Source organism: Anopheles arabiensis, unplaced genomic scaffold (genome assembly GCF_016920715.1).
Source record: "Anopheles arabiensis isolate DONGOLA unplaced genomic scaffold, AaraD3 Autosomal_pericentromeric_contig0005, whole genome shotgun sequence".
Classification (NCBI taxonomy): Eukaryota; Metazoa; Arthropoda; class Insecta; order Diptera; family Culicidae; genus Anopheles; species Anopheles arabiensis.
The window spans coordinates 73940-96695 of record NW_024412153.1 but is presented as its reverse complement, the minus strand read 5'-3'; the positions used below and the strand labels follow the sequence as shown (position 1 = coordinate 96695).

Below are 22756 nucleotides of genomic sequence, written 5' to 3'. Positions count from 1 at the left end.
GGATGAAACGGCCGTAACAACCATAATAGATGGCAACAAAAACTCATTTCAACTCATTTCAAGGCCGTGCAAGATGGCTTCATTTGATGAAACATGGCCGTAACAACGATTAGATGGAAACTATCCAACATAAATTTCACGCATAATAGATAAGATGATGGCTTCAATATTCAACAACCCATGTAACATGAAGATGGCTTCATTCATGAAACATCCGTTTCAACCATTGATTGCAACAATGGCTTCATTTGGATAAAAATGGCCTTAATGATGCAAACTTCAATTTTCAAGAAGAAACATGGCTTCAGGAATTTGACGTAACAACGGAATTCAACAACTCAATAAATTCAAGGATTGTAGTGCAAGATCCATTGATGGCGTGTTTAAGATGGCAACAAAACTCAACATATGCAATGGCTTCAAGAACCGTAACAAAACAAAATTTATGAGGCCAACTTGAAATTTGCAATTGATGCGTATTTCAACGTCAACCTAACATGGTTTATTTTCAAAAGGCCAAATTCTTTGGATTCCAAAGGAATGGATAAACCAACGGCTTAGGCAAATGGCTTCATGGATGAAACAACTATCACAACATTTATTTTTGTTGCAATAAAACTCAAATCTGTTGTTTCGAATTCATGATGAAACAAATTGATGGCATGGCGGAAAACTCATCATTGCGTGAGTCCGCCAGATAAACTGTTCGTTAATAGATGGCCTCGTATAACATTTGAAAGGGCAGCGATCACTGCTGCAGCTCTAATCGAATTGGATATGTGGTGCAACACGATTTTAGATTTGGAACATTCAATAATCCCATTTTCAAAGCGAAGATACGCCATGCCGCCTGTTTCGCTAGCATCAAAAACACATGATCAATTTCGTTGCTGGAAACTGATATGACCGATAACATTTGGGATACATGTCTTGTACTACAGGAAGAACCGATAGCCAACTCAACGAGCTAATTGTTGATATTCAAAACTCATTCAAATTTCAGAAAAGATATAGCAAATTACCTATCAAAATGGGTCCAACGACATGACCACCTTGAAAACTTCTCGTTGTATATTTTCATTTCAATCAAAATAAATCATTGCCAAATTGAATGTTCAAACAATGATCCATTGCGGTGAAACACACCATTGTTTTGTTCGCCAGGGTACAAATACGGCTACACTCTCATTCCTGTCGTTTAAAGTGTTAGTGCCTTTATCACTACGTGACAAGGCTCTTTCCCCTGACACCTGGCCTCTTGGCCTATCAGTACGTGAATTCATTGACTACCGAACTCAACAGCCGAGTGCAAATTTTCGTATACAACCGCCAATGGGTCTCTCCACCCCTACAACTTTGCCTACGGTGCTAAATATTCGGTCACCGCCACTGCTGGATCACACAATTTTATCGGCACACACTCCACGCACATCACCAACACCGAAAACCCACTAATATTCACCGGTATTCAGTCCACGCACATCGCGCACACTTACAATCACACAAATCATCCTGACACGTCTCATGAAACGAAGAACACCGGCGCTGAAACAACGTTAGTAAATAATAATTGCACTTACCAGACGATTGTTTTTCCTACAACAAACAATATTTTTTCTACTGAGGCAGTGCTTGACGAAAGGCGCACGCAACTTAATGATCGTGAAACCAAAACAAACCATCGCCAAAGAACGGACACTACACTCACACAATCGCACGGCTATCATGTCAATCCTACAGGGGTCGCCTGCCGTAATAATACTGACGAATTATTGTTCCTGTACCAAAACGTTAGAGGATTGAAATCTAAATGCAATCAAGTATTTGACTATGTTTCTACAACCCACTATGACGTTATTATCCTGACTGAAACATGGTTGGATTCAACGATTGATTCCTCGGAATTGTTCCCGGATAATTATACAGTGTATAGAACAGACCGCAGCAGCAAAAATAGTAAAAAATCAACCGGTGGCGGGGTTCTTATTGCCGTTGCTTCACACCTACGTACAATACTTTGTCCTACACAGGATACCGTTGAGCAACTCTGGGTAAGAGTTTATGGTAATAAACGTACTTTTATCACGGGTGTAGTGTACATTCCTCCAGATTTAGTAAACAACACTACTACCATGCAAACTATCTGCTCCACCATAGATAATATTGCTTGTGCAACCACCGATACGTTTCTCCTATTCGGGGACTTTAACTTCCCCAATCTTTCCTGGAACACCGATGATTCTAACGTTCCTGCACTGCGAATCAATTATGAGAATTCACGAATTACGGACAACTGCCGCTCTTTGCTTGACTGCATCTATAGTAATGGGCTTTCTCAGATCAACTTTATACCTAATGCATCGAATAACATTCTCGATCTCATAATTGTCTCTGACGAGATCCTACATTATTGTGCCCCACCGGTGGTGTCACCTTTCCCTATGGTTGCCGTTGATGTTCATCATCCTCCTGTTGAACTACATTTAACTGGTGCTGGCAATACAGCTCGTTCCTGGCGTTCTACCGCACCGAACCGTGAGTCCGGCACACGTAACTACAGGCGAACTAACTTTATCCGTCTAGCTGAACTGCTTCAATCTACTGACTGGTCTTTCCTGGAAGGTAATCCGGATGTTAACTCAGCATTGGAACTATTTAACACAACACTACTGGCGCTTATATCTGATTGCTGTCCTCTAATGCCACCGCGTCGCAGTCCACCATGGTCTGATGCACGTTTACGCCGTCTAAAGCAAAACAAAGCGTCATGCTTTCGCTTTTACAGTACAAATGGTACACAACACTCCAAATTAAGGTTCATTGCTGCCCATAATGTATATAGAAGCTATAACAGACAACTTCATACTCGTTATCTCATTCGAGTGAAATTCTTGCTCATCAGACACCCAACACGATTCTGGAGGTATGTTGAATCAAAACGCGGTAACAGCTCGCTCCCCGATGTTCTCACATATAACAACGTCTCCACAAGCAGTAAGGAAGGCATGTGCAACTTATTTGCTGATCGTTTCAAGGACTGCTTTACTACGGATGATGCAAGCTTATCATTAGAAGCAGCTTTAAATAATGTGCCCCGTGATGTTGTTGACATTGACGTACGCGATATTATTATCTCGGTAGATACTGTACTACGTGCTCTGCAGCAGGTCAAAACCTCATACAACCCTGGACCCGATGGTATTCCTACGGCAATCCTTGCCAAATGCCGCGAATTTTTAGCAGAGCCTCTGTCTCAAATCTACCAACTCTCTTTTGCACAAAGTACTGTACCCACGGCCTGGAAATCCTCTGTGATGTTTCCGGTGTACAAAAAGGGGATAAAAACTCTGCTGAGAACTACCGCGGTATAACCACCTTGCCTTCTTGTGCCAAGGTGTTTGAGATCGTCATACAAAACTCGCTAATGTATCACTGTCGTTCTTATATTTCTACACGCCAGCATGGTTTCTTTCCTCGACGCAGTGTTACCACAAACCTGGTGGAATTCGTCTCCAACTGCCATGCAGCCTTTACTTCCGGAGCTCAGATGGATGCAGTATACACTGATCTTAAGGCTGCGTTTGATCGTGTGAACCATCGCTTGCTGTTGGCTAAGCTCGCCCGGATCGGTCTCTCTACTCCGCTGGTGAATTGGTTCAGGTCCTATATCTCTGAACGTAGCTACTACGTACAAATCGATGGTGTCTCCTCTAACGTTTTCGAGAGTTCATCTGGCGTCCCTCAGGGCAGCAACTTGGGACCACTGCTGTTCTCGCTTTTTATTAACGACGTCACACTGGCCATTACGGAAGCAGATTGTCTGCTTTATGCGGATGATGTTAGGCTGTTTCGTATCGTACGGAACACTTCCGACTCTCTTTCTCTGCAAAGATCGATTGATGTTTTCTCTGACTGGTGTATCAACAACGACCTGCTAATTTCTGTTGATAAGTGTACGTCAATGTCTTTCTTTAGAATAGCTAGTCCGATAAGTTATATCTATAGCATATCAGGGACACAACTACCGCGGTGCAATACGGTCAGGGATTTAGGAGTCACCCTGGATCGCAAACTAGATTTCCGACAACATTACTGTGATATTTTAGACAAAGCTAACAAAATGCTAGGATTTATTCGTCGCCATTCGAGAGAACTCAATGACCCACACTGCCTGTTAACTCTGTATAAGTCCTATGTTCGTTCCATCCTCGAGTTTAGTTCTACAGTTTGGTGTCCGTTCTCTAGTGTTTGGTCCAATAGAATAGAAGCTGTCCAAAAGAGAGTTACTCGTATTGTCCTACACTTCACTCCGTGGCGTAATGTAACCCCTCGTCCATCGTATCATACTCGTTGTTTGTTGTTTGGTCTGGACACACTTGCTAGGAGACGTGATAATGCCCAATGTACGTTTTTGTCCAAACTTATTGTCGGTGAGATAGATTCGCCAGAACTACTGGCTAGAGTCAACATAAATATCCCTCCTAGAGTGTTCCGTAACTACAGACTAATAAGAACTGACCTTACAAGACGTGCATACAGCGAGAACGACCCAATGACTGCGATGGCCCGTAAATTTAATCAGCGTTACATTTCATTTGACTGGCACCTACCTACTAGATTTTGTTGATCCGTTTTGTCATTGTACACTGCGTTAGTTATTTAAGTTTTAGTTTAAATTCAGTGATAAGGCCGCTTTTTGGCCAATCACTTAATACAATAAACAATACAATACAACAATACAAACATGGCCGTAACAACGATAATAGATGGCAACAAAACTCAACATCAAATTTCAAGGCCATTCAAATAGTGCAAGATGGCTTCATTTGGATGAAACATGGCCGTAACAACGATAATAGATGGCAACAAAACTCAACTTCTAATTTCAAGGCCATTGAAATAGTGCAAGATGGCTTCATTTGGATGAAACATAGTCGTCACTACGATATTCGATAGCAAAAATTCTCAACATCAAATTTTAAGTCCATTCAAATAGTGCAAGATGGCTTCATTTGGATGAAACATGGCCGTAACAACGATAATAGATGGCAACAAAACTCAACATCAAATTTCAAGGCCATTGAAATAGTGCAAGATGGCTTCATTTGGATGAAACATGGCCGTAACAACGATAATAGATGGTAACAAAATTCAACATCAAATTTTAACGCCATTGAAATAGTGAAAGATGGCTTCATTTGGATGAAACATGGCCGTAACAACGATAATAGATGGCAACAAAACTCAACATCAAATTTCAAGGCCATTGAATTAGTGCATGATGCCTTTATATGGATGTAACATGGCCGTAACAACGATAATAGATGGCAACAAAACTCAACATCAAATTTCAAGGCCATTCAAATAGTGCAAGATGGCTTCATTTGGATGAAACATGGCCGTAACAACGATAATAGATGGCAACAAAACTCAACTTCTAATTTCAAGGCCATTGAAATAGTGCAAGATGGCTTCATTTGGATGAAACATGGCCGTAACTACGATATTCGATAGCAAAAAACTCAACATCAAATTTTAAGTCCATTGAAATAGTGCAAGATGGCTTCATTTGGATGAAACATAGCCGTAACAACGATAATAGATGGCAACAAAACTCAACATCAAATTTCAAGGCCATTGAAATTGTTGCGTTGAGCAACAGTCAAAATGACGCGACGACTTCCCAGATAATTTTACAGGTATATTTATTGCCGAAAGCTTAACTAACGGTGATAACAAGTAAAAAACTTCTGTCTCGTCGTACGGTTAGAATAGAAAAGAGCCGCCGCTCTCTGTTTCTGTCCGTACATCCTTTCCGTACGCCTTATCCTTTCCGTTCGCATTATCCGTGTGTTATCAAGTATCTGTATCTTTTACACCGGGCAGTCATCAATACGCGTTATTATTATAACGTCGAAAAGTTGCCAGACTCGTCGCAACATTCTCCCCTCCAGTGAATTGTCGAATTCACTTTCCCTATGGCTGTTCCGGTGTCGTTGCTGTCCCTATCCTACTCTTTTGGTTCCACGTCTGTCTTGTCTGTCCTTTCTCTCGGTTCGATATCCAAGATCGCAATTTTAACGGCGGGTCGTTCTAATAATCCGTTCGCGGTTTGCACTACAGCTTGCCTTACTTGTCCGTCCTTTGCTTTAGTGGTTTGAATCACGCGCCCCTTTGGCCAGCTATTTCGGGGGAGCGTATTATCTACGATCACTACCAAATCTCCTTCTTTAATTGGACGGCACGGATGAAACCACTTACTCCTCCGAGTGAGTGATGGAAGATACTCGGCGATCCATTTCTTCCAGAATATATCTGCGTAAAGCTGTGCTGTCTTCCACGTGTTTCGTAGCATGCGGGGTGTGTCGTCAAAGTAGATAGGAGGTTTAGACCCGTCGGGGCTTCCAAGAAGAAAGTGGTTTGGCGTCAATGGGGCGTCCATTTCACTGTAGACAGGGATGTGTGTCAAAGGCCTAGAATTGATAATCATTTCTATTTCTGTTAATGTGCTATGTAGAATTTCATCGGATGGCCTTCTTGGGAGATCGTATGCGGCGAGTACTTTCTTTACCGATTGTATCAATCGTTCCCAGCAACCTCCAAAATGTGGCGCTGCGGGAGGATTGAACACCCACTTGGTTTGTGTACTGTTGAACTCCGTCATAAGCTCATCTTCGTTTACATCTTTCATAGCTTGTTGTAATTCCCGTGATGCTCCAATAAAGTTCGTTCCCCTGTCACTTATAATCTCGAGCGGTGTACCCCTTCGCGCGATGAACCGTCGCACAGCTAGAATACAAGATGATGTAGTTAAGCTGTGTGCAACTTCGATGTGTATACCTCGTGTGGTCATACACGTAAAAGAACTCCCCAACGCTTCTCTGCGTGACGTCCTACTGTTACGCTTATTGGCCCAAAATAGTCTACACCCGCGTAGGAAAAAGGGCGTTGACAGGCGGCTAATCTAGCACGCGGAAGATTACCCATCGGCGGTGGTTCTGGTTGCGCTTTCCGAATCTTGCAGTGTTGGCATTCATGGCGAATACGGCTGTATTCAGCCAATAGATGGGAGATATAAAAACGTGATCTCAGCTCATTTATAGCCGTGCTGTGGTTATGATGACGATACCTTCGATGGAAACTATCCAACAGTAGTTTTACTGCATAATGTCGTCTCGGTAAGATGATCGGTTTCTTGGTATCTTCACCAACCCATGTACACTGATCGATTCTTCCCTGCATTCTTACTATCCCGTTCTCGTCCAATGTCGGGTTAAGCTTGTACAATGGACTTGTTTTCGCTAAAATGGACTTATGATGCTTATTTACTTCCGATTTTTCGAGAAGACGTATGTCTTCATGGAATGCTTCTAGCTGAATTTGACGTATCACGGAATTCTCAGCTGCAATAAGTTCGGTTTGGGTGAGTGGACCAGTATCCCTTGATATTCGGCGTGCCTTTCTTTTAAGATTTTCACAAAATCTCCGAACATATGCCATGGCTCTAAGAAGCCGTTCCCAACGCGAAAACCGGTGAAAATTTATGAGGGTTACACTCTGAGAGTGATATTGCAATTGATGTCGTATTTCTTCCAACGTTTCACCTACTGGTTTATTTTCAAAAGGCCATAATTCTTTCGGATTCCAAAGGAATTCTGGACCCCTAAACCAACGGCTGGTAGGACTAAGGTCTGGTGAACGCTGCCACTTCGTCCCGTCATCAGCAACATTTATTTTTGTTGCAATCCAATTCCAATCTCTTAAATCTGTTGTTTCCAGAATCTCACTGACTCTGAATGCTTCAAATTGACTGTAGCGTCGATGGTCGGACTTTATCCAACTCATAACATTGCGTGAGTCCGTCCAGATAAACTGTTCTTTTATGTTAATACGATGGGAGCCTCGTATAACATTTGCTAAACGGGCAGCGATCACTGCTGCTTGTAGCTCTAATCGGGGAATTGAGAGATATTTTAGTGGTGCAACACGAGTTTTAGATCCGACTAAGGAACATTCAATAATCCCATTTTCTTCAAAGCGAAGATACGCCACCGCTGCCATGCCTGTTTCGCTAGCATCACAAAACACATGAAGCTCAATTTCGTTGCTACTACTAACTGAGGTGGATGACCGATAACATCTTGGGATACTTATGTCTTGTACTACAGGAAGAACCGATAGCCAGTACTGCCACTTCTCAGCTAATTTTGTTGATATTACTTCATCCCAGGAACTCCCTTCACGCCAGTTTCTTGCAGAAGGACCTTTAGATACATAAGAAAATTACCTATCAATCCAAGTGGGTCGTATATCGACATGAGGACCTTGAGAACTTCTCTTTTGTAGGGGTTTTCTTTTCAATCAAGGACGTAAAGTCTTGCCGGGTTGAGATGTTGAAGACGAATGTATCCTTTGCGGTGTTCCATCACATTCCTAGAACCTTCTCTGTGGTTGCCTCGGTTCCTATTGAGACGAGTTTGTTTACAAAATCGCCCTTTAGTAATGCATTCTTTACGTTGTAAGAATTAGTCACCCAGTTTCTTATATTAAATCCTCCTTGTGAGTGTATGAAATGTACCTCTCTGGTCAATCTGATGGCTTCTTCATCGGTTTCAACGCTCGCGAGCATATCGTCAACATAGTGCTCATTCTTAATACATTCCACTGCTCTGGGATATTGGTGCTCGAATCGCTCAGCATTTAAATTTTTAACATAGTGAGCTGTGCTGGGAGAGCACACCGCACCAAAGCTCATTACTGTTAGAACGTACTGTTGCGGAGGGTCGTCAGGTTCACCATCGTTCCAGAATATTATCTGGCTGCGCTGGTCCTGTTGCTTCATTTGTACTTGAAAAAACATTTCCTGAATATCGCCGCAAATTCCAACCTTGAATTCACGAAATTTGTACAATATGGTTTGCAGATTAACTAACAAGTCAGGGCCTGAGACAAGGAACGAGTTTAGGCTCACCCCGTTTGACTTTGCAGCAGCGTCGAATACGATACGTATTTTTCCCGGTTTATTAGGGTTCACCACAGGGAAAATTGGTAAATACCAATCATTTGGATGCCTCTCTAAGGTCTCGTCGGCAGTTAGCTTCCTCAAATAGCCCTTTTGTACGTACTCTCGAAATTTTGTCGTCATTGCAGTGGCTAGTTCTGGGTTTCGCCTCAACTTTTTCACCAGACAGGTATGCCGTTTTAAAGCCATATTTTTACTTTTTGGTAGGTTAATATCATCATACTTCCATAGAAGGCCAGTTTCAAAGCGAGTGTCTCGTAGGTAAACAGTTTTCTGGAGAGTTTTTAAAGCACGCTCTTCCTCAGTTGATCTAACATGTTTAGATGAGTGGTATATTCCGAGCGAGTCCAGTGCAAAGTAATTTTTAAGAGTCTTATCCAGGTCGCCATAACATGAGCAAACGTGGACATTTATATACTCCGGACCATTTCTGCTAGTGGCAATTGATGCTGCACCTGCACAGCTTGGTCCATACACAACCCAGCCGAGGCGAGTTTTGGATGCTGCTGGTTCGTTTTTATTTCCCTCAACCGTTGAAAGTGATCGCGTTAAATGTGAGTTATCCATGCCGATCAAAATACGGGGCACCGCGTTTGTGTACGGAGAAATAGGGAGTCCTTTCAGATATTTGTATCTAAAACCCATCTTGGATGGATTGAGTGATTGCTCTCGTAGTCCAAGACTTTTCACCGTATGTACGTTATTCATCGAATAAATTGTTGAGTTTAAATCCCGTGAAACCCCGATCGCTGCCTTGATTGACTCATCTTCAAACCTACTTTGGTTTCCCGTCCACGATAGACAAAGTGGTTGTGGGGTACCATCGAGCCCTAGTTCTTTGAACAGTTCATGTTCTAAGAAAGTCCCTGATGAACCATCATCAAAGAAGGCAATCACTTCTATAGTTTTCCCTCTGCCATGGAGAACCACGGGAACGTACCTAAATAGTACGACTTCGTGCGAGCCTGAGTGAGTATTACAGGTTTCTGCTTGACGTGATACAGGATGATCTATCTCGTCTCGTGACGTCTGAATTTCTTCTTGGTTTTGTGAATTAGGGTGTGTGGTAAGATAGTTAGGGCGATTAATTACCTTGCTTAATGGTGTTGCTGTAGTCTGCGGTGTCCAGTGTAGAAGCGAGTTGTGGCGTCTCGAGCATCGATTGATTCCGCAAAATGTTTTCACATGGCAGTGATGAGTATGTTGCAAAAGGCAGATACGGCAGATTCGGTGGGATTTTATCAGATTCCACCTTGAGTTGACGGACATCTTCAAAAAGTTTGCACACTTCTCTAGCTTCGGACAGTTCCCTTCACATCCTCGACAATTTTCTGTAAAGGTCTCACCTGCACCCGCTTCTTTGGAATCATTATTTGTTAAATGAGCGTTACATTGTTCATACTTGCGGTTATTCAGACGATCGGTACTGCTTTTCTGGTGTCCTTCGTAGCTGTTACGATAATTTGTATTTGGCATGTTGTGACCAGGTTCAACTCCCTTGCAGGCTGCCTTGGTAAGTTTCTTCATCCACTCATTAAACTGGCTCAGGGTTGGTTCTCCTAAGGCTTCACACTGGTAAAACCAAGTTAGTTTCACGTTAGCAGGTAGTTTACCCACTATCTCATCTAGTAAAGCCATTGAGATACTCCACCAGTCCAGAAGCACCCATTGCTGCGCACAGGGTCCGCACTGCGTATCCATAATCTGCAAGCGATTCGAAACCGTTCGCCCTCGGAGCTGGCATCGCACGAATCTTGCTCATGAGAGCCTTAACTATGAGCGCTGGACGTCCATAGCGTTCACGAAGTATCTCGATGGCTTCAGGAACACTCGATGGGTGATAGAGACAACTCTCGACAGCGTCAAATGCCTTGCCCTTTAAACACCGTTGAAGCCGCAACATATTCTCCTCATCACTGCACATACCGTTCGAATAGTCATAGCTGGCGATGAATACTGACCACTCTTTAGGGTTTCCGGAGAAGCTAGGCAATTCCCGGCTGGTGCAGTGGTGCGCAGACACCTGGCTTTGATTAATGACTTGTTGACCACTGAAGCCGTGCCATGGATGCATATGTTCCTTGTCGAGCCGGGTATCACTCTGCGAGCCCGAAACGGGCTTCGGGTGATGCGTTTGAAGAAAACGACGCCTTTCTTCTTGCCGAAAACGCTCGCACTGTTCCTCCAGCAACAGTCTCTGTTCAATTCGAAACTGTTCGCATCTTTCATCGATTCGTCGCAGCTCGTTCTGTAGATTACTCGCCGAACGATCCAAAAGCACATCACGCTGATCTAAAAATAAACGCGATTCATATGCGCCACGCGCACTTAGGTTTGGATACATAGGATACTCACTCGGTCGCTGAGCGTTTAACGCTCCATTACTTGTGCACGCGTTCCGAGTGTAGGCCTGTGCACGAGGATCAGCATTCAACGTAACGTCCGTCCGAAGAGTAGCTGCTGCACAAGGGACCCGAAGATGTGTTGGTACTCGATGTGCACTGTTTCTCGGATTAATGCCGTCGGGTAGAAGAGTGCTCGATGCTGCCTGATACCCTTGTTGCGTCGATTGCAGATGTTGTTCAGGATGCCCGGCGGTTTGACCCGTAAACATTACTTCACTCGAGCGATAATTTCCCGACGCCGTTTGATGCTGATAGCCGCCACAAGGAGCTCGTGAGCTCGAGTACATTGGCTCATTATGCTGAGCGGTATTCGATGTAAACCCATCCGGATAAGTCGCATGCATTACACGTGGCTCCTGGAACCTAACCTCAACTGGCCGGGCTACTTGTTCCGGACGGTATGCGTGTGGCAAATACGGGTTGTGTAGCCTGGCTTCCATTGTTGAATTAGCATTTGCCTCCGGTAACATATTAACCTCACAAGTCCCAGAGGTATTGTAATTTGCAGGCGGCACACGTAAGTTAATTAAGCTCATCTCGCCAGGTTGAGAAGCGCTATTCGTTGTTAGTGGTGCGTGTTGTTGAGCAAGCCACGTTAAGCCGGGTTGACGAGCACTGACTGCTTTGTCATTTCGAATGGTTGCGTTCAACGCAGGTGGCTCCAAGGGGTTCACATCACCCGGTCGGGTAACACTTGACGCCACATTTTCCGGATGATTTGTGCACGTCGTGCAAGCACTTGCAGCTTTTAGAACGCTCATTTGATGGGCACTCAAAACTGTGTTTGAAACACGCGCGTGAATCCTAACCTCGTCCGGTTGAGAAACACTGATCGCTGCATCAGTCGGGCGGTCGATGTGGGGCACGTGGAAATGTGGAGACTCCTCCAACGTAGCGTTAGAATTCACAGGCATGTTATGATTTGCAGGACATACAACGCTCGTTTGATGGGCACTCGATGCTATTGGTGGAACACACGCGTGAAACATAACCTCGTCTGGTTGAGGAACACTGATTGCCGCATCTGTCGAGCGGTCGTTGCGGAGCGCACGGAGATGCGGTGAATCCTCCAACGTAGCTGTAGAGTTCGCAAGCGGGTTAGACTCGTTTACGAAGCAGCTGTCTACCCGTTGTTCGCCGCCGTCGGGTGACCGACCCGTCACAAAGTCGGACACATCAATTTCACTACGGGGAATCTGCTCTTCACGCGGTACACTTGCCGGTTGAGACATTTTAATTCACAATAGAGTTCGTTTGAAACAATATTTACCAGTGGTTAACACTTCTCTGGTTAAACCAGAAGTTTTTTACAATGTTGCGTTGAGCAACAGTCAAAATGACGCGACGACTTCCCAGATAATCTTACAAGTATATTTATTGCCGAAAGCTTAACTAACGGCGATAACAAATAAAAAACTTCTGTATCGTCGTACGGTTAGAATAGAAAAGAGCCGCCGCACTCTGTTTCTTTCCGTACATCCTTTCCGTACGCCTTATCCTTTCCGTTCGCATTATCCGTGTGTTATCAAGTATCTGTATCTTTTACACCGGGCAGTCATCAATACGCGTTATTATTATAACGTCGAAAAGTTGCCAGACTCATCGCAACAGAAATAGTGCAAGATGGCTTCATTTCGATGAAACATGGTCGTAACAACGATAATAGATGGCAACAAAACTCAAGATCCAATTTCAAGGCCATTGAAATAGTGCAAGATGGCTTCATTTGGATGAAACATGGCCGTAACAACGAAAATAGATGGCAACAAAATTCAACATCAAATTTCAAGGCCATTGAATTAGTGAAAGATGACTTCATTTGGATGAAACATGGCCGTAACAACGATAATAGATGACAAAAAAATTCAACATCAAATTTCAAGGCCATTGAATAGTGAAAGATGGCTTCATTTGGATGAAACATGGACGTAACAACGATAATAGATGGCAACAAAACTCAACATCAAATTTCAAGGCCATTGAAATAGTGCAAGATAGCTCCATTTGATGAAACATCGCCGCAACAACGATAATAGATGACAACAAAAATCAACATCAAATTTCAAGGCCATTGAAATAGTGCAAGATCTCTCCATTTGGATGAAACATGGCCGTAACAACGAAAATAGATGGCAACAAAATTCAACATCAAATTTCGAGGCCATTGAAATAGTGCAAGATGGCTTCATTTGGATGAAACATGGCCGTAACAACGATAATAGATGGCAACAAAACTCAACATCAAATTTCAAGGCCATTGAAATAGTGCAAGATGGCTTCATTTGGATGAAACATGGCCGTAACAACGATAATAGATGGCAACAAAACACAACATCACATTTCAAGGCCATTGAAATAGTGCAAGATGGCTTCATTTGGATGAAACATGGCCGTAACAACGATAATAGATGGCAAAAAACTCAACATCAAATTTCAAGGCCATTGAAATAGTGCAAGATAGCTCCATTTGGATGAAACATGGCCGTAACAACGATAATAGATGACAACAAAAATCAACATCAAATTTCAAGGCCATTGAAATAGTGCAAGATGGCTTCATTTGGATGAAACATGGCCGTAACAACGAAAATAGATGGCAACAAAATTCAACATCAAATTTCGAGGCCATTCAAATAGTGAAAGATGGCTTCATTTGAATGAAACATGGCCGTAACAACGATAATAGATGGCAACAAAATTCAACATCGCATTTGAAGGCCATTGAAATAGTACAAGATAAGCTCTCTCTCCTATCCCTCATTTACCAACATTCCCATCATTCCCGTCATTCCCTCCTATCCATCTTATCCCTTCTATCCATCCTTTCACTCCTGTCTCTCTTTTCTTCCTTTTCCTCCTTTCCTCCTTTCCCTCCATTCCATCCTTTCCCTCCTTTCCCTCATTCCCATCTTTCCCATCCGTTCCCTCCTTTCCCTCCTTTCCTCCTTTCCCTCATTTCCATCCTTTCCCTCCTTTCTCTTTTTTTCCTCTTTTCCCTCCTTTCCTCCTTTCCCTCCTTTCCCTCCTTTCCCTCCTTTCCCTGCTTTCTCTTTTTTTCCTCTTTTCCCTCTTTTCCCTCTTTTCCCTCCTTTCCCTCCTTTCCCTCCTTTCCCTCTTTTCCCTCCTTTCCCTCCTTTCCCTCCTTTCCCTCCTTTCCCTTTTTTATCTTCCTCCCTCCTTTCCCTCATTTCCCTCCTTTCCCTTTTTTCCCTCCTTTCCCTCCTTTCCCTCCTTTCCCTCCTTTCCCTCCTTTCCCTCCTTTCTCTCCTTTCCCTCCTTTCCCTCCTTTCCCTCCTTTCCCTCCTTTCCCTCCTTTCCCTCCTTTCCCTCCTTTCCCTCCTTTCCCTCCTTTCCTCCTTTCCCTCCTCTCCCTCCTTTCCCTCCTTTCCCTCCTTTCCCTCCTTTCCCTCCTTTCCCTCCTTTCCCTCCTTTCCCTCCTTTCCCTCCTTTCCCTCCTTTCCCTCCTTTTCCTCCTTTCCCTCCTTTTACTCCTTTCCTTCCTTTCCCTTCTTTCCATCCTTTCCCTCCTTTCCATCCTTTCCCTCCTTTCCCTCCTTTCTCTTTTTTTCCTCTTTTCCCTCTTTTCCCTCCTTTCCCACATTTCCTTCCTTTCATTATATTCCCTTCTTGTTATCTTTTCCGTCTGTCGCTTACGATAATTTAGCCTTAAAAACAAAGCGTTGCTGGTCAATACTTGCTGAATAGCTACGTTATACAACGCGCCAGCGACGATTTAAGCGATAACGATTTAATGGAACCATAGGCTAAGAAGAAAATGCTGATCCACGACGGTCAGCATCTTTAGAGAATAATTTCAATTGAAAAAAATAATGAAGGCGTTATTTGCAAAGAGCCAGTTGGTGCGTTTATTATTGTGCTTAAGTCGGCGTGTACTGTGCCTATCTTGGGCTGCAGCTCCGAAAGACACTTTCGTGTGCGCGAAAGCAACAAAACACAACATATATTTTCTAATCCATTGAAATAGTGCAAGATGGCTTCATTTGGATGAAACATGGCCGTAACAACGATAATAGATGGCAACAAAATTCAACATCAAATTTCAAGGCCATTCAAATAGTGCAAGATGGCTCCATTTGGATGAAACATCGCCGCAACAACGATAATAGATGACAACAAAACTCAACATCAAATTTCAAGGCCATTCAAATAGTGCAAGATGGCTTCATTTGGATGAAACATGGCCGTAACAACGATAATAGATGGCAACAAAACTCAACATCAAATTTCAAGGCCATTCAAATAGTGCAAGATGGCTTCATTTGGATGAAACATGGCCGTAACAACGATAATAGATGGCAACAAAATTCAACATCAAATTTCAAGGCCATTGAAATAGTGCAAGATGGCTCCATTTGGATGAAACATCGCCGTAACAACGATAATAGATGGCAACAAAACTCAACATCAAATTTCAAGGCCATTCAAATAGTGCAAGATGGCTTCATTTGGATGAAACATGGCCGTAACAACGATAATAGATGGCAACAAAACTCAACATCAAATTTCAAGGCCATTGAAATAGTGCAAGATGGCTTCATTTGGATGAAACATGGCCGTAACAACGATAATAGATGGCAACAAAATTCAACATCAAATTTCAAGGCCATTGAAATAGTGCAAGATGCCTTCATTTGGATGAAACATGGCCGTAAAAACGATAATAGATGGCAACAAAACTCAACATCAAATTTCAAGGCCATTGAAATAGTGCAAGATGGCTTCATTTGGATGAAACATGGCCGTAACAACGATAATAGATGGCAACAAAACTCAACATCAAATTTCAAGGCCATTGAAATAGTGCAAGATGGCTTCATTTGGATGAAACATGGCCGTAACAACGATAATAGATGGCACACAAAATCAACATCAAATTTCAAGGCCATTGAAATAGTGCAAGATGGCTTCATTTGGATGAAACATAGCCGTAACAACGATAATAGATGGCAACAAAACTCAACATCAAATTTCAAGGCCATTGAATAGTGCAAGATGGCTTCATTTGGATGAAACATGGACGTAACAACGATAATAGATGGCAACAAAACTCAACATCAAATTTCAAGGCCATTGAAATAGTGCAAGATGGCTTCATTTGGATGAAACATGGCCGTAACAACGATAATAGATGGCAACAAAACTCAACATCAAATTTCAAGGCCATTGAAACAGTGCAAGATGGCTCCATTTGGATGAAACATGGCCGTAACAACGATAATAGATGGCAACAAAACTCAACATCAAATTTCAAGGCCATTGAAATAGTGCAAGGTGGCTTCATTTGGATGAAACATGGCCGTTACAACGATAATAGATGGCAACAAAATTCAACATCACATTTGAAGGCCATTGAAATAGTACAAGATAAGCTCTCTCATATCCCTCATTTACCAACATTCCCATCATTCCCGTCATTCCCTCCTATCCATCTTATCCCTTCTATCCATCCTTTCACTCCTGTCTCTCTTTTCTTCCTTTTCCTCCTTTCCTCCTTTCCCTCCATTCCATCCTTTCCCTCCTTTCCCTCATTCCCATCTTTCCCATCCGTTTCCTCCATTCCCTCATTTCCTCCCTTTCCCTCCTTTCCCTCCTTTCCTCCTTTCCCTCCTTTCCTCCTTTCCCTCCTTTCCTCCTTTCCTCCTTTCCCTCCTTTCCCTCCTTTCCCTCCTTTCCTCCTTTCCCTCCTTTCCCTCCTTTCCCTCATTTCCATCCTTTCCTCCTTTCCATCCTTTCCTCCTTTCCTCCTTTCTTTTTCCTCTTTCCTCCTTTCCTCCTTTCCCTCCTTTCCTCCTTTCCTCCTTTCCTCCTTTCCCTCCTTTCCCTCCTTTCCTCCTTTCCCTCCTTTCCCTCCTTTCCCTCCTTTCCCTCCTTTCCCTCCTTTCCCTCCTTTTACTCCTTTCCCTCCTTTCCCTCATTTCCCTCCTTTCCATCCTTTCCCTCCTTTCCATCCTTTCCCTCCTTTCTCTTTTATTCCTCTTTTCCCTCTTTTCCCTCCTTTCCCTCCTTTCCTCCTTTCCCTCCTTTCCCTCCTTTCCTCCTTTCCCTCCTTTCCCTCATTCCCATCTTTCCCATCCGTTCCCTCCATTCCCTCATTTCCTCCCTTTCCTCCTTTCCCTCCTTTCCTCCTTTCCTCCTTTCCTCCTTTCCCTCCTTTCACTCCTTTCCCTCCTTTCCCTCCTTTCCATCCTTTCCTCCTTTCCCTCCTTTCTCTTTTTTTCCTCTTTTCCCTCCTTTCCCTCCTTTCCTCCTTTCCCTCCTTTCCTCCTTTCCCTCCTTTCCCTCCTTTCCCTCCTTTCCCTCCTTTTCCTCCTTTCCCTCCTTTCCCTTCTTTCACTCCTTTCCCTCCTTTCCCTCCTTTCCCTCCTTTCCCTCCTTTCCTCCTTTCCCTCCTTTCCCTCCTTTTACTCCTTTTACTCCTTTCCCTCCTTTCCCTCATTTCCCTCCTTTCCATCCTTTCCCTCCTTTCCATCCTTTCCCTCCTTTCTCTTTTTTTCTTCTTTTCCTCTTTTCCCTCCTTTCCCACATTTCCTTCCTTTCAGTATTTTATTTTCTTTTTTATCTTTTCCGTCTGTCGCTTACGATAATTTAGCCTTAAAAACAAAGCGTTGCTGGTCAATACTTGCTGAATAGCTACGTTATACAACGCGCCAGCGACTAAACGCGATGGTTTAACGATTTAATGGAACCATAGGCTAAGAAGAAAATGCTGATCCACGACGGTCAGCATCTTTAGAGAATAATTTCAATTGAAAAAAATAATGAAGGCGTTATTTGCAAAGAGCCAGTTGGTGCGTTTATTATTGTGCAAAAGTCGGCATGTACTGTGCCTATATTGGGCTGCAGCTCCGAAAGACACTTTCGTGTGCGCGAAAATAGCAACAAAACTCAACATCTATTTTCAAGGCCATTGAAATAGTGCAAGATGGCTTCATTTGGATGATACCTGACCGTAACAACGATAATATATGGCAACAAAACTCAACATCAAATTTCAAGGCCATTCAAATAGTGCAAGATGGCTCCATTTGGATGAAACATGGCCGTAACAACGATAATAGATGGCAACAAAACTCAACAACAAATTTCAAGGCCATTCAAATAGTGCAAGATGGCTTCATTTGGATGAAACATGGCCGCAACAACGATAATAGATGGCAACAAAACTCAACGTCAAATTTCAAGGCCATTCAAATAGTGCAAGATGGCTTCATTTGAATGAAACATGGCCGTAACAACGATAATAGATGGCAACAAAACTCAACATCAAATTTCAAGGCCATTGAAATAGTGCAAGATGGCTTCATTTGGATGAAACATGGCCGTAACAACGATAATAGATGGCAACAAAACTCAACAAGATGGCTTCATTTGGATGAAACATGGCCGTAACAACGATAATAGATGGCAAAAAAAACTCAACATCAAAATTTCAAGGCCATTGAAATAGTGCAAGATGGCTTCATTTGGATGAAACATGGCCGTAACAACGATAATAGATGGCAACAAAACTCAACATCAAATTTCAAGGCCATTGAAATAGTGCAAGATGGCTTCATTTGGATGAAACATGGCCGTAACAACGATAATAGATGGCAAAAAAACTCAACATCAAATTTCAAGGCCATTGAAATATTGCAAGATGGCTTCATTTGGATGAAACATGGCCGTAACAACGATAATAGATGGCAACAAAATTCAACATCAAATTTCAAGGCCATTGAAATAGTGCAAGATGGCTTCATTTGGATGAAACATGGCCGTCACAACGATAATAGATGGCAACAAAACTCAACATCAAATTTCAAGGCCATTGAAATAGTGCAAGATGGCTTCATTTGGATGAAACATGGCCGTAACAACGATAATAGATGGCAAAAAAAACACAACATCAAATTTCAAGGCCATTGAAATAGTGCAAGATGGCTCCATTTCGATGAAACATGACCGTCACAACGATAATAGATGGCAACAAAACTCAACATCAAATTTCAAGGCCATTGAAATAGTGCAAGATGGCTTCATTTGGATGAAACATGGCCGTAACAACGATAATAGATGGCAACAAAAACTCAACATCAAATTTCAAGGCCATTGAAATAGTGCAAGATGGCTTCATTTGGATGAAACATGGCCGTAACAACGATAATAGATGGCAACAAAACTCAACATCAAATTTCAAGGCCATTCAAATAGTGCAAGATGGCTTCATTTGGATGAAACATGGCCGTAACAACGATAATAGATGGCAACAAAACTCAACATCAAATTTCAAGGCCATTCAAATAGTGCAAGATGGCTTCATTTAGATGAAACATGGCCGTCACAACGATAATAGATGGCAACAAAACTCAACATCAAATTTCAAGGCCATTGAAATAGTGCAAGATGGCTTCATTTGGATGAAACATGGCCGTAACAACGATAATAGATGGCAACAAAAACTCAACATCAAATTTCAAGGCTATTGCAATAGTGCAAGATGGCTTCATTTGGATGAAACATGGCCGTAACAACGATAATAGATGGCAACAAAATTCAACATCAAATTTCAAGGCCATTGAAATAGTGCAAGATGGCTTCATTTGGATGAAACATGGCCGTAACAACGATAATAGATGGCAACAAAATTCAACATCAAATTTCAAGGCCATTGAAATAGTGCAAGATGGCTTCATTTGGATGAAACATGGCCGTAACAACGATAATAGATGGCAACAAAACTCAACATCAAATTTCAAGGCCATTGAAATAGTGCAAGATGGCTTCATTTGGATGAAACATGGCCGTAACAACGATAATAGATGGCAACAAAACTCAACATCAAATTTCAAGGCCATTGAAATAGTGCAAGATGGCTTCATTTGGATGAAACATGGCCGTAACAACGATAATAGATGGCAACAAAACTCAACATCAAATTTCAAGGCCATTGAAATAGTGCAAGATGGCTTCATTTGGATGAAACATGGCCGTAACAACGATAATAGATGGCAACAAAACTCAACATCAAATTTCAAGGCCATTGAAATGGTGCAAGATGGCTTCATTTGGATGAAACATGGCCGTAACAACGATAATAGATGGCAACAAAATTCAACATCAAATTTCAAGGCCATTGAAATAGTGCAAGATGGCTTCATTTGGATGAAACATGGCCGTAACAACGATAATAGATGGCAACAAAACTCAACATCAAATTTCAAGGCCATTCAAATAGTGCAAGATGGCTTCATTTGGATGAAACATGGCCGTAACAACGATAATAGATGGCAACAAAACTCAACATCAAATTTCAAGGCCATTGAAATAGTGCAAGATGGCTTCATTTGGATGAAACATGGCCGTAACAACGATAATAGATGGCAACAAAATTCAACATCAAATTTCAAGGCCATTGAAATAGTGCAAGATGGCTTCATTTGGATGAAACATGGCCGTAACAACGATAATAGATGGCAACAAAACTCAACATCAAATTTCAAGGCCATTGCAATAGTGCAAGATGGCTTCATTTGGATGAAACATGGCCGTAACAACGATAATAGATGGCAACAAAACTCAACATCAAATTTCAAGTCCATTGAAATAGTGCAAGATGGCTTCATTTGGATGAAACATGGCCGTAACAACGATAATAGATGGCAACAAAATTCAACATCAAATTTCAAGGCCATTGAAATAGTGCAAGATGGCTTCATTTGGATGAAACATGGCCGTAACAACGATAATAGATGGCAACAAAACTCAACATCAAATTTCAAGGCCATTCAAATAGTGCAAGATGGCTTCATTTGCATGAAACATGGCCGTAACAACGATAATAGATGGCAACAAAATTCAACATCAAATTTCAAGGCCATTGAAATAGTGCAAGATGTCTCCATTTCGATGAAACATGGCCGTAACAACGATAATAGATGGCAACAAAACTCAACATCAAATTTCAAGACCATTGCAATAGTGCAAGATGGCTTCATTTGGATGAAACATGGCCGTAACAACGATAATAGATGGCAAAAAAAACTCAACATCAAATTTCAAGGCCATTGAAATAGTGCAAGATGGCTTCATTTGGATGAAACATGGCCGTAACAACGATAATAGATGGCAACAAAACTCAACATCAAATTTCAAGGCCATTGAAATAGTGCAAGATGGCTTCATTTGGATGAAACATGGCCGTAACAACGATAATAGATGGCAACAAAACTCAACATCAAATTTCAAGGCCATTCAAATAGTGCAAGATGGCTTCATTTGGATGAAACATGGCCGTAACAACGATAATAGATGGCAAAAACTCAACATCAAATTTCAAGGCCATTGAAATAGTGCAAGATGGCTTCATTTGGATGAAACATGGCCGTAACAACGATAATAGATGGCAAAAAAACTCAACATCAAATTTCAAGGCCATTGAAATAGTGCAAGATGGCTTCATTTGGATGAAACATGGCCGTAACAACGATAATAGATGGCAACAAAACTCAACATCAAATTTCAAGGCCATTGAAATGGTGCAAGATGGCTTCATTTGGATGAAACATGGCCGTAACAACGATAATAGATGGCAACAAAACTCAACATCAAATTTCAAGGCCATTCAAATAGTGCAAGATGGCTTCATTTGGATGAAACATGGCCGTAACAACGATAATAGATGGCAACAAAACTCAACATCAAATTTCAAGGCCATTGAAATAGTGCAAGATGGCTTCATTTGGATGAAACATGGCCGTAACAACGATAATAGATGGCAACAAAACTCAACATCAAATTTCAAGGCCATTGAAATAGTGCAAGATGGCTTCATTTGGATGAAACATGGCCGTAACAACGATAATAGATGGCAACAAAATTCAACATCAAATTTCAAGGCCATTGAAATAGTGCAAGATGGCTTCATTTGGATGAAACATGGCCGTAACAACGATAATAGATGGCAACAAAACTCAACATCAAATTTCAAGGCCATTGAAATAGTGCAAGATGGCTTCATTTGGATGAAACATGGCCGTAACAACGATAATAGATGGCAACAAAACTCAACATCAAATTTCAAGGCCATTGAAATGGTGCAAGATGGCTTCATTTGGATGAAACATGGCCGTAACAACGATAATAGATGGCAACAAAACTCAACATCAAATTTCAAGGCCATTGAAATAGTGCAAGATGGCTTCATTTGGATGAAACATGGCCGTAACAACGATAATAGATGGCAACAAAACTCAACATCAAATTTCAAGGCCATTGAAATAGTGCAAGATGGCTTCATTTGGATGAAACATGGCCGTAACAACGATAA

General features: G+C 42.1%; 1 protein-coding gene across 1 annotated transcript; it reads right to left on the bottom strand.

Annotated features, from left to right (window-relative positions):
- Positions 1-6255: 6255 nt before the first annotated feature.
- Positions 6256-10637, bottom strand: LOC120908287. Its single transcript, XM_040319199.1, has 2 exons — positions 10115-10637; positions 6256-6446 (listed from the first exon to the last, which is right to left on the bottom strand). Exons 1-2 carry the CDS (start codon positions 10547-10549, stop codon positions 6444-6446), a joined length of 438 nt encoding a protein of 145 aa, XP_040175133.1. The 5' UTR covers positions 10550-10637; the 3' UTR covers positions 6256-6443.
- Positions 10638-22756: the final 12119 nt, after the last annotated feature.

Coding starts and splice junctions, on each gene's coding strand:
- LOC120908287 (XM_040319199.1), bottom strand. CDS start 10,549: ATGAAGAAACTTACCAAGGCAGCCTGCAAGGGAGTTGAACCTGGTCAC.